Genomic DNA, 13,045 nt, shown 5'->3' on the forward strand with positions numbered 1-13,045 from the left:
TTCATTGAAATCTAAAAACCCACAGCTGCTAATGCTATCGGGACTTGCAGTTCATTCATTCACGGAATTCTGTGAATGAATGACGCGGCAGTGTGGGCGGAGCCCCGCATGGCCGCGCTGTTTTCAAATCTGACGGATAGTACTGGGAAACCTCTCCCTGTATTATCTGTCAGAGGGAGGGGTGGTGGCGGGCGCGGCTGCGGCTATGGGAACATGTTCCACCCTAAAAACAGGTGGAACATGTAATATGTTCCAAAGGTGAACTTATCCTTTAAAGGATGTATCAGAACACTAAAATATGACCTGATTTAATAAGGCATGATTTAAAACAAGGATGGACTGTACATTTTGGCCTGGGGGAAAAAATACAACCAATCAGGCAATTCATGGGAAGTACAGTTTTCCATTGGCTTAAAGCTGTATTAAACCCAAAAGCAAAAATGTATTATATTGCAGCTTACTAATTCTTAGATAAGATGGCTGCATTCGGGGTTTTTTTAGGCTCACTCTTGGCCCTTCCCAAACAGGATATTGTGCTAAACCTGTAGGTAAATAAGATAACCAGAACCTTCACTAAATGGAAGAGTGGGTTTGATAATAAAGCTGACAGTGCCTCCACCTAGGACAGGACCTCTGTGAACATTTTGTAGAGCTCTGGCAGTGCTCATCCTGTTCCTCCTTGCACAAAGTAGCAGATAGCAGTCCTGCTGATGGGTTAAGGTCCTTCTATGGCCCTGTCCAGCTCTCTTAGAAGAACTGCCTGTCTCCTGGAATCTCTTCCATGCTTTTGAGACTGTGCTGAGAGTCACAGCAAACCTTCTGGCAATGGCATGTATTGATGTGCCACCCTGGAGGAGTTGGACTGCCTGTGCAACCTCTGTAGGGTCTAGGTATCGCCTCATGCTACCAGTAGTGACACTGACCCTAGCCAAATGCAAAACTAGTGAAAAACAGTCAGAAACGATGAGTAGTGAAAAAGATGTCAGTGGCCTCCACCTGTAAAACCATTCCTTTTTGGGGGTCATCTCATTGTTGCCCATCTAGTGCACCTGTTAATTTTGTTAATGCCAAAGCAGCTGAAACTGATTAACAACCCCCTCTGCTACTTAACTGGTCAGATCAATATCCCAGGAGTTTAATTGACTTGATGCTATACTCTGATTAAAAAGTGTTTCTTTAATTTTTTTTAGCAGTGTATATACAAGTAAAGGAAACTTTAGACTGCTTGAGAAGTGGTGCTCTTGTTTTCAGAGTGTATATCTACCAACTGTCTTGTTGTAATAATTTGTGGTAAATATTTCCCCACTGTTCTACACCACGTAGGCAGATTGCCTATTTTAGCCTAGGTAGGTGCTGCCCCAGTCAGGAGAGATAGAGCTAATTGTATTTCCACACAAAGATTTTCCAGCTTATGGACCACAATCTGTGTGCCAGCAGCCTGAGAGCGATTGTTACTGGGTTAGGTTAATTACTCAATTAAGCCTTCACACTGCCACCACCACCTTTTTACAGAGAAGGAGGAAACTCACAAATCCTAGCAATAACACTATGATTTTAGCATAAGCATCTGTAATACACACTGTCACCACAGACAGGGATATTCAGAGGATTATTACATATAGTAGCACTCTTCAAGAGACAGGGATTCTTTAGTTTGTATTAAAAGCTTTAGAGACAGTTTCAACACTTTTCAAAATAGGGTTTATTACTAAAAAGGTCAAAATGGTGCAATTAAAATACCGTATTTGCCGGCGTATAAGACGACTGGGCGTATAAGACGACCCCCCTACTTTTCCTGCTAAAATTTAGTGTTTGAGCTATACTCGCCGTATAAGACTACCCCTCTTCCAATGCACACCAGTGGCAGGAATAGTGCCCCATCATTGGTATCAGTGGCAGGAATAGTGCCCCATCATTGGTATCAGTGGCAGGAATAGTGCCCCATCATTGGTATCAGTGGCAGGAATAGTGCCCCATCATTGGTATCAGTGGGAGGAATAGTGCCCCATCATTGGTATCAGTGGCAGGAATAGTGCCCCATCATTGGTATCAGTGGCAGGAATAGTGCCCCATCATTGGCATTAGTGGCATGAATAGTGCCCCATCATTAGTATCAGTGGGAGGAATAGTGCCCCATCATTGGTGTCAGTGGGAGGAATAGTGCCCCATCATTAGTATCAGTGGGGGGAATAGTGCCCCATCATTGGTATCAGTGGCAGGAATAGTGCCCCATCATTAGTATCAGTGGGGGGAATAGTGCCCCATCATTGGTATCAGTGGGGGGAATAGTGCCCCATCATTGGTGTCAGTGGGAGGAATGGTGTCCCAACATTGGTGTCAGTGGGAGGAATGGTGTCCCATCATTGGTGTCAGTGGGGGGTGGAATAGTGCCCCATCATTGGTGTCAGTGGGGGGGGGGGAATAGTGCCCCATCGTTGATGTCAGTGGGGGGAGGAATAGTGCCCCATTGTTGGTGTCAGTGGGGGGGAGGAATAGTGCCCCATCGTTGGTGTCAGTGGGGGGGAGGAATAGTGCCCCATCGTTGGTGTCAGTGGGAGGAATAGTGCCCCATCATTGGTATCAGTAGGAGGAATAGTGCTCCATCATTGGTATCAGTGACACCAATGATGGGGCACTATTCCTCCCACTGACACTTGCTGACCCTGTTCTCGTATGGTGCTGCTGCAGCCAGCATATGTGGTTGCAGCAGCACCTCTACACTGACCACTTACCTGCTGGTCCTGCACTCGATTTTCGCGGGGCCGCTCGGCTCCACCCCCTCGCCGGTGATTGGCCGCCTGTGTGCCTTTCCTGAGCTACAGTTCTGGCGGCCAATCACTGGTGAGGAGGCGGAGCCGAGCAGCCGCACGAACATCCAGTGGCCGAACTGAAGGCGCAGCCGCGCTTCCTGGACCGGATCGTCGTGGGACCGGAACCAGGTAAGAAACAGCCGCTGCCCACCGCTGTACTTAGTGTCCCTTCCATTGGGGGAAGGGGGGGGGCGGCGGCGGCAACGAGACTGCTTTCTTCTCTCTCCTATGTGCTAATATAGTCATGTATGATCTTGTTGGGCTCGCATAAAAATGATCTATCCAAATATATACCTAATCTTAACATGCCCAGTTCCGCTTTATTTTTATGAACTATATGTGAAATGGTTACATGTGGAAAAGACGTTTTATGGCACGCTCTGCATTCGTGGGGCTCTAATGGCCTAACAGGTCAGGTGTGTGATGGCTGACTGAGTTATTGTTTTATGATTGGGCAGAGTAAAGTGGTTTTCAAAATAGACATCCTACACAAGACTAATTAGCAGTTTACAGCTCTGGATCTGAATCTCTCTTTGTGTTTTATTTAAGAGGATAAGAGGCTCTTTTGAAGTTTTGTTACAACTTCCAGCTACTAAATTCCATTTCTAGAGGGAGGAAAGGAGAGACAAAATGGCTGTCGCGTACAGCGTCCATGTCTCTATTATGCACAATCATCACACAGGGGTCTTGATCGAGAGATCCGTTGCCACCCTATTTCTGTTATCTTTTTCAATGCTGATGCTGCTGCCAGAGTCCATCCTGCCAATTTGCTGCGTGAAGTGTGGAGTTCCTGATGAAGATTGCCTGGCGTTGGAAACCTGAAGAACAGCAGTCTGCCGTGAAAAACACCAGCTGCTGGATACTCCCAATATGGACTTTTACCTGTGCAGGTATGCAGAGTCAGACACAAGCCTACAGTAGTTAGGGATTAGGGACATTAGGCAAAGTCTGTTGCCTTTGTCTGACTGTCATGCCAAATTATTTGGCCTCATGTACTGTACGCTGGACACTATTTTTTAACTCTTCTAGAAACTATCTTCCTGTCAGCAGCGTTTTGGCAAAAAAAAGCCTGATGCTTGTGAAAGTTTGTAGCCCGCATCAATAAAATAATTTATTCTGGACAATGAAATGAATTATTGTTCAAGAGCTAAACACGCATTTACACGCATCAAGCATCTTTTCTGCCAAAACTCTGAAAGGCAGTGGGTTTTTTTCCTGCCTCTAAACTCTCCTGCCAGTAAACACCTCTAAAAGTTGATGTGTGCATGGGCACATAGGCTAACATACAGGGGAATTTAGAGGCAAAAACAACATGGTATGGAAGAGCAAGAGTTGAGAGTGTGCAAATCTACGCTAGGTGCACGGAGGGATTTCATTCCATTACTGGGAGTTAGGTTGCAGAGATACGCTGCACAGGTGGAGAGAGCTCTGCATCCCCCTCCTTCATGCAACAAGTAAAGCAATGGTGTATATTAATGTCAAAAAAGTCAACTAGAATTCAGTCTTATCATTAAATAAAAAAGGTACCCCATGTGCAAGGCAGTGACCCTGTTCATGGTGCCTAATGTAGCCCAGAAGAACCCACCCCAAGGTAGGCCTCCTATGTGAAGCAGACTTGATGGCCAATGAGGGAACATGGGGGAAGTACCACCCCCTACCCCCCCCCACACACACCGCCCACACACACACAGAAAAACAATTACCACGGTGTACCTCTTTGAAATGCTTATATATACACTGTTTTATTGGGCAACCAATACTCACGGTGAATTCTGGACTTGAGTGCATTTCTGGTGACTCCTACAATAACGACATGTATTGAGCTCACAACCCAGTTAGGGAATTCATCAAGGCTAAACAATTGTTCCACCCAGGATAATTATATCCAGAAATGTAAAACAATTTCTAGCAGATTAAGGGAAAGAAGATACAGGGAAGTGGTGCATTTCTAGAGTGAGTAGGATAGCTATAGATAAAAATTACCTTGACTAGGTCAGCAAAAATGTCAATACAAAATATGAACCTAGGCTTTCATATAACCACATTTTTTGCAGAATATTAACAGGTAGTCAACATGGTTAAAAAAACATTTACCCATTTTTCATGATAAAGATCTCTACATGACTCTTAAGAATGGCTGTGGTCTATCCAGTAGACAGGTGCTTACTTTAGGAGCTATGCTACAGTGGGGCAAAAAAGTATTTAGTCAGCCACCAATTGTGCAAGTTCTCCCACTTAAAAAGATGAGAGAGGCCTGTAATTGGCATCATAGGTAGACCTCAACTATGAGAGACAAAATGAGAAAACAAATCCAGACAATCACATTGGCTGATTTGGAAAGAATTTATTTGCAAATTATGGTGGAAAATAAGTATTTGGTCAATATCAAAAGTTCATCACAATACTTTGTTATATATCCTTTGTTGGCAATGACAGAGGTCAAACATTTCCTGTAAGTCTTCACAAGGTTGGCACACACTGTTGCTGGTATGTTGACCCATTCCTCCAGTGAGATCTCCTCTAGAGCAGTGATATTTTGGGGCTGTCGCTGGGCAACACGGACTTTCAACTCCCTCCAAAGGTTTTCTATGGGGTTGAGATCTGGAGACTGGCTAGGCCACTCCAGGACCTTGAAATGCTTCTTACAAAGCCACTCCTTCATTGCCCGGGTGGTATGTTTGGGATCATTGTCATGTTGGAAGACCCAGCCACGTTTCATCTTCAATGCCCTTGCTGATGGAAGGAGGTTTGCACTCAAAAGCTCACGATACATGGCCCCATTCATTCTGTCCTGTACATGGATCAGTTGTCCTGGTCCCTTTGCGGAGAAACAGCCCCAAAGCATGATGTTGCCACCCCCATGCTTCACAGTAGGTACGGTGTTCTTTGGATGCAACTCAGCATTCTCTCTCCTCCAAACACGACGAGTTGTGTTTCTACCAAACAGTTCTATTTTGGTTTCATCTGACCATATGACATTCTCCCAATCCTCTTCTGGATCATCCAAATGCTCTCTAGCAAACTTCAGACGGGCCCGGACATGTACTGGCTTAAGCAGGGGGACACGTCTGGTACTGCAGGATCTGAGTCCCTGGCGGCGTGGTGTGTTACTGATGGTAGCCTTTGTTACGTTGGTCCCAGCTCTCTGCAGGTCATTCACTAGGTCCCCCCGTGTGGTCCTGGGATTTTTGCTCACCGTTCTTGTGATCATTTTGACCCCACGGGGTGAGATCTTGCGTGGAGCCCCAGATCGAAGGAGATTATCAGTGGTCTTGTATGTCTTCCATTTACTAATTATTGCTCCCACAGTTGATTTGTTCACACCAAGCTGCTTGCCTATTGCAGATTCAGTCTTCCTAGCCTGGTGCAGGTCTACAATTTTGTTTCTGGTGTCCTTTGACAGCTCTTTGGTCTTCACCATAGTGGAGTTTGGAGTGTGACTGTTTGAGGTTGTGGACAGGTGTCTTTTATACTGATAACAAGTTCAAACAGGTGCCATTGATACAGGTAATGAGTGCAGGACAGAGGGGCCTCTTAAAGAAGAAGGTTCAGATCTGTGAGAGCCATAAATCTTGCTTGTTTGTAGGTGACTAAATACTTATTTTCCACCATAATTTGCAAATAAATTCTTTCCAAATCAGCCAATGTGATTGTCTGGATTTTTTTTTCTCATTTTGTCTCTCATAGCTGAGGTCTACCTATGATGCCAATTACAGGCCTCTTTCATTGCACACTTGGTGGCTGACTAAATACTTTTTTGCCCCACTGTATCCCAGAGTTTGTACTGCTCTATTCATAGCCATAATATTTGGCTCTCCACAGTAGGGTCCTATTTTTGTCGGATCAATACATGCCAGTATTGTAAGATAACCAAAAAGGATGCAGTAGGTATATATAGTTATTTTTTTTCACAGAACTATATAGTATATGTAAATCCTCACCTTGTAAAACAAACTATTCAGTTTAAAATAGAAATGAAAGGCAAAACATTTGTGTGCATCTCTCACTCTCATCTGACATCTCACTTTAGCCTTACCGTTAAACCATCCTTTCATAACCTTTTTACCCCAGAGGAACCCTTAACCCCTTCTTGCCGAGCATAAGCACATACTCAGTTTGCTCTTCTATAGGTTTGAACCTGTGTTTGTGCTAAAAACACGCTGGACAGCATGCTCCCAGTACAGAGACTGAGCTGTCACCAACAGCTACAGGTCTCATACTAATGATTAAGAGCAGAGAGGACCAGCTCTCAATAACCTGACTGCTGTGATAGCCTGGGGCTGGTTATCACAGCAATCAGTCACTTTACAGTCCTCACCTGTGTTATTTCTCCTCTTGAATGGAGGGAAATATACATTGTATCTTTTTCTCCTTACTAGAGGAGAGGACTAAAATAAAAACAAAACAAAAAAAAAATAAAGATAAAATAGCTAGGTTGGGGTTTGATGTAGATCAGTGTCAGGGTTAAGGTCAGAGGTCAAAGTCAGATTCATAGCTCAGAGACAGTGTGCTTTAGGTAGGTTTAAAAAAGAGAAATGTGTACTATTGTTTCTTGGTCCCACTACGGGTACAAACAACAAATAATATACACATACACTATGTGGTATGACTATGATCGCCAGGAAAAGGGGAATTTATTTTGGGTTGTTCTTTAATGGTAGGTTATAGTAATAGCAAGAAATATACAGCTATTTCTTTATGGTTTTTTTTTGTTTTACTAATTTGTGCCAGCTTTCTTTTTATTGTTAGAAAAAGAAAAAAAAATCAGGAAAAATCCATTGCAATTTATCCAATCTGTAATCAAACGGCAAAGTGTTTAAATAGTAGTAGCACTGTGATAGTACCCCAAACCATATATAATCACACACAATATAAAGTGTCACTATAAATAAAAATATAATAAAAAAAAGTACACAGTGTTTTCACAAAGTGAATTGTGTGATGAACAATCTAAAACACATTTTCTTCCACCACAACGATACCACCAGTGAACTGAACAGGAATGGATGGACCGATAAGGTGCACCTGAAAAACAGACCCCATCGGTACGCTCGTGTGAAAGGGGCCTATGGAGTGCTACGCCAACCCAGAGGGACTTAGCAATTCCTCCGTTAGTTCTCACATAAGGTGGTTAGATCATGCAAAAGTAAGGGACACTCCAATAGTGAAATACTGCTAAAAGCATCAGACTTTATTCCAAAAAAAACCTGCTCACCAGACAATTTCTTGTTACATTACATAGCATCAATATATTAAAACTGTGACCATCACATCAGAAAAGCAAGAATGCCACAAGCAAGGAATCGCCAGAGTCTCACCACATGCCCGGGGCCCGCTATGCCGTCACTTCTGATAACAAAACATCCACCAACATCACATCTGGTTTCCACCAGACCATGTTTTGTCATTTCCAACTTTGTCAAGGGATTCCCACGGTTTGCCATTTATTCCCAGGGATTGCCATTCATCACCAGATCAAAGCCCAATTTATCCTGAAAAAAACAAGGCATAATTTATCTGAATACAGCAGTAGTTGTGATGATATGTACAGTTTTACAGTTAGCCAGCTCAGTGGATTGCTTTAAAAAAGGCCTGAATTCTTTCCTAGATACACAGAATATAACTGGATACTAACATTTATAGGTAAAGTTGATCCAGGGAATATCCGATTGCCTCTCTGGGGATCAGGAAGAAATTTTTTTCCCAGCAGGCGCAAATTGGATCATGCTTTGCTGTTTTTTTAATTTCCTCTGGATCAACTGTGGGTATAGGATTAGAACTTTTTTTTTATGGTTGATCTGGATGGACTTTTTCAGCCAGACTATGTAACTAACAGATGTCAACGTTACATAACTGTGTTCAGGCATTAAGATTTGTTTTATCTTTGTCATGAAGCGAATAAAGTGATTGTAAAGGCTTCCTTTTTCATCTAAAATAATAAACATGTCATACTTCTCTTCCCAAAACCATTGCACAGAATAGCCCCAATCCTCCTCTTCTGCGGTCCCCCGTTGGCGCTCTATGCTCCTCCTATGGGAGCGCACCTGCAGGCTTACTCCTGAGTCGGGCTGTGTCCATCCATAGACATACACAGCGTGTGCTCAGAACCACTCCCTCCTCATAGGATTTGATTGAGCTAATGGCTCCTACTGCTGCCTCTGTGCCTGTGTGAAGAGGGAGAGAGAGAGAAGAGCTGGCTGCAGACAGGCACAGCACTGAATCAAGGTAAATATATAGGGGGTTGAGGGGCTGATACACTTTGAGACATTTTTCCCTTATTGCAGAGAATATTTTAAAGTAAAAAAAAGAAGTCTCACCTTTAAAGTGTTACTAAACCCACAACAGTAAAATCAGTCTGTATATGTAGTAAAGCATGCGTGTTATACTCACTGTGGAACTTACAGGGTTTATCCTCCGCATTGTGTAAAAAGGATGTTTGATCCTGTCTTCTCTGATCCTCCCCTTCTACTGTCCCCAATCTATCTGCTGATAGAAAAGAGCCCTAGGAGGCACACTGCACATGCTCAGTTTGGTTAGTATTGTTAGTTTTATTTTCTTGGGAGAGTGCATGCGATCAGCACAGGGTCAATCAGCACTGTCCAGACAGAGGGCCAGGGGTTATGCCTTATAGGGGTTAGGTTAGGATCAGGGGTTTGCAGTCTCATAGGACAATCTGAGGAGAATGAAAACTTCTCCTAAAAGCTTTAACCAGTTCTCTGCTGGACACTGATAAAAGTCACAAGATTGCTCTAATTGCTGATGAGAAAAGGTATTATTTAGCAGTTTATATTTACTAAAATAATTGCACTTCCATGTTCTGTGTACTGTGGGAGACCAGATATAGCGAATGTAGGGTCCTGGGTTTAGGAAAACTTTCACTAATGTTTGTCTTTCTATCACAATGCTGATGTTCTAAAAATTAAAATGCATACTACATCATAGATCCTCCTTATATCAGCTGGTGTACTTGCTGTGTGCAGAATAAAAATCATGTACAGTAGATGGGTTTTCTCCTTCATATGGATATAATACAGTACTAATCTATGTGTCATTTCCTGGTCTCCAGCAAGATGGCGCTGCTGTGTATAAGAGGCGGACAGTCCGAGGAGCGTGTTCCTCTGGTGTTTGCACTGGGAGACAGAGCGGAGAGGCAGTCACTTCCTCGTGTGAATTGGAGAAGGATGTGGAGGAAGTGATTGGTCAGCTATGCTGTGTGTCCTGAGTGTGCTGTGCATTCTGCTGAGCCTTTACCTGCCTGTACTCTGCCAGGGGACACAAGGGGACAACAACCACACTGGTCAGCCCAGTACAGCGCCGTCTGCTGACAATGACACACATCGCACCTTCCTGGAGATGTTCGGCACCAAGTACCCGGCCCCTACGAGTCTCGGGGAAGAACGATACGGAGTGTTCCTGGTAGGCTGGCCGTTCTCGGGGGGAGGTCTGCGGGATGAGAGTTCATCCATTGTGGGCTAGTACAGAGGCGGAGTGTCCAGCAGGGGGCAGCCGAAGGGGAAGACAAGGCTTCTTCCTATTCTTACAATGACAAGGTCTATTTAACCACTTCACTACCAGACTGTTCAGCATTGGCATAGATTGAGCGACCAGCCTTACCTCATACACCGCTGCACCCAATCTCATTTTATATCGGTTTATTGAGACCGAAATATTTATAACTACTTCCCTGTCTGGCCAATTCTGACATCTCTCTCCTACATGTAAAAATCTTTTTTATTTTTCTAGAAAATGACTTGGAACCCCCAAATGACACATTTTGTTGAGCAGAGGGCCCTAGAGAAGAAACTGGTGGGGGTTGCAATGTTTTGTCACATGGTATTTGGGCAGTGGCTTTTCAAGCGCAATGTTTATTGAAATAAATACAGTTTAGCCGCTTCCCGCCCACCATATAAGGAAATGACGGCGGTTCTCTCGTTCTGGGAGGACGTCATATGACATCCCCCCACTAACTGTGTATGTGCACCCCCCTGGGACACAGCGGATCACCGATCACACTAAAGAGTTGATGATGTAAGCTCTGATATGTGATTAGCTGTGTCCAATCACAGCTGATTGCATGTAAACAAGGAAATGCTGGTTATCGGTAGTCCTCCTTCCACTGACCGCGCATGAGGAGAGCCTGTAATTGGCATTACTCAGAGGGGACATCTACACTGATCATCAGTGTAGCCCCGTCAGTGCCCCTCAATGCCACACACAAGTGCACATCGATGGCACATCAGTGCTCATCAGAGCTGCCAGTGAGTGCCATCTATCAGTGCCATATATGAGTGCTGCCTTTCAGTGCCCATCGGTGATGCCTGTCAATGCCCATCAGTGCCACCTATCATTGCCCATCACTGCACCCTCATTAACGCACATCAGTGAAGGAGAAAAATTACTTATATATAACATTTTATAACGGAAACTAACAAAAAACCTTTTTTTTTTTCAAAAATTTTCAGTCTTTTTTAGTTTGTTTTGCAAAAAATAAAAAAACCCAGTGGTGATTAAATACCACCAAAAGAAAGCTCTATATGTCTCAAAAAAAAAAAAAATCACAAAAATTTTATTTTGGTGCAGTGTTGCATGATCGCACAATTGTCATTCAAGGTGCTACAACGCTGAAAGCTGAAAATTGGCCTGGGCAGGAAGGGGGTAAAAGTGTCCGGTAGGCAAGTGGTTAAAGGATGAGTTCACCTTTTGGACAAAAATAATAAATACACTTTTTTTTTTTTTTGTAGGTAAAAAAAATGTGCATTTATTATTTTGTCTACAGGAGCCTGTAAACACATTGCACCTGCGATCAGTAGATCACTGGTGCCATGCAGGTCTCTTGCAGACCTGTCAGAATATCTGCTTGCTGTATGGGATGCATTCCTTATATTCCTTCTGTTCTGAAATGTATTGTAATTGTACTGTCTCCCTTATATTGTAAAGCACTGCACAAACTGTTGGCGCTATATAAATCCTGTATAATAATATACAAGCAAACAGATATTTTGACAGGAAGCTTCAATGAACTACCACCGTGCTCCACAGCGCCATGGTAGTTCATTGAAAAGTACAAGCCCACAGCTGCTAAGGCTACCGGGACTTGCAGTTCATTCATTCACAGAAGTCTGAGAATGACCGACGCGGCCATGTGGGCGGAGCCCCGCACAGCTGCACTGTTTTTAAATTTGACAGTACGGGGAAACTTCTTTCCATATTATCTGTCAGCAGGAGGGGGGCGGCTGGCAGCGGCTACTGCTATGGGACCATGTTACACGTTCCACCATGAAAACGGGTGGAACATGTTCTCAAAGGTGAACTTATCCTTCAATGAATTTTAGTGCACATAAACACAATATAATTACTACCCGTTTTTGGTAAAATATAAAAACTGATGTTATGCTGAGTAAATGGCTATCCTGACAGGCCATGTTTAAGTTCAACTAAAGAGCGGCCTCTGCCTATACTACTCCTAGGCCATGCTCTCCATGAATGGGTATAGCCTGGGAGTGGCGTAGCCTGAGGCCGCTCTTTAGTTGAACTTGCACATGGGCTCTCAGGCCGCTCTTTAGTTGAACTTGCACATGGGCTCTCAGGCCGCTCTTTAGTTGAACTTGCACATGGGCTCTCAGGCCGCTCTTTAGTTGAACTTGCACATGGGCTCTCAGGCCGCTCTTTAGTTGAACTTGCACATGGGCTCTCAGGCCGCTCTTTAGTTGAACTTGCACATGGGCTCTCAGGCCGCTCTTTAGTTGAACTTGCACATGGGCTCTCAGGCCGCTCTTTACTTGAACTTGCACATGGGCTCTCAGGCCGCTCTTTAGTTGAACTTGCCCATGGGCTCTCAGGAGTGTGGTGTCCTTCCATCTCACATTATGTACTGGGCTTGGATGAGCACCACAGATGTCTACACAAACTACACAGTACTAGGCGCTTGCAGTGGCACTCAAAGCTATTAGATGGTGTACAAAAGAATGTCATCCAGGAATGCCTAGGGCAAACAAGAGAAAGCAGAAACGGTTTGAAGGTTTCCTGATCACTCTTTTCAACATCCCCCACAACCCCTTCCAAATACTGTTCTCATTATAGAGTTAGCCCAAAATGTCTCATGGTGGAGAAAAGAACACAAAGTGAGGAACACGTTATGAGATTTTGTGTGCCATCTATCATTGTGGAAAATTGAGTCTTGCCACACCAGTGCAAATTGTAAAAAATATCAATATTCATAAAAACAATCAATGTGC

At 43.9% G+C, this 13,045-nt stretch overlaps 1 protein-coding gene and 1 long non-coding RNA gene across 2 annotated transcripts in view; one reads left to right on the forward strand and one right to left on the reverse strand.

Annotated features, from left to right (window-relative positions):
- Positions 1-7,980: 7,980 nt before the first annotated feature.
- Positions 7,981-10,246, reverse strand: LOC149468253 (uncharacterized). The gene is made up of 2 exons (XR_016311764.1): positions 10,062-10,246; positions 7,981-8,302 (listed from the first exon to the last, which is right to left on the reverse strand). It is a non-coding gene; the product is annotated as an uncharacterized LOC149468253 (long non-coding RNA).
- CTSO (cathepsin O) overlaps positions 9,924-13,045 on the forward strand; it is an 82,193-nt gene continuing 79,071 nt past the window's right edge. The window contains exon 1 of the mRNA XM_089670417.1: positions 9,924-10,226. Coding sequence (XP_089526543.1) covers positions 10,017-10,226 — 210 coding nt within the window. The 5' untranslated portion in view covers positions 9,924-10,016. The remainder of the gene's footprint in view (positions 10,227-13,045) is intronic.

Source organism: Staurois parvus, unplaced genomic scaffold (genome assembly GCF_062004578.1).
Source record: "Staurois parvus isolate SC_StPar_1 unplaced genomic scaffold, SC_StPar_1.0 ptg000090l, whole genome shotgun sequence".
Classification (NCBI taxonomy): Eukaryota; Metazoa; Chordata; class Amphibia; order Anura; family Ranidae; genus Staurois; species Staurois parvus.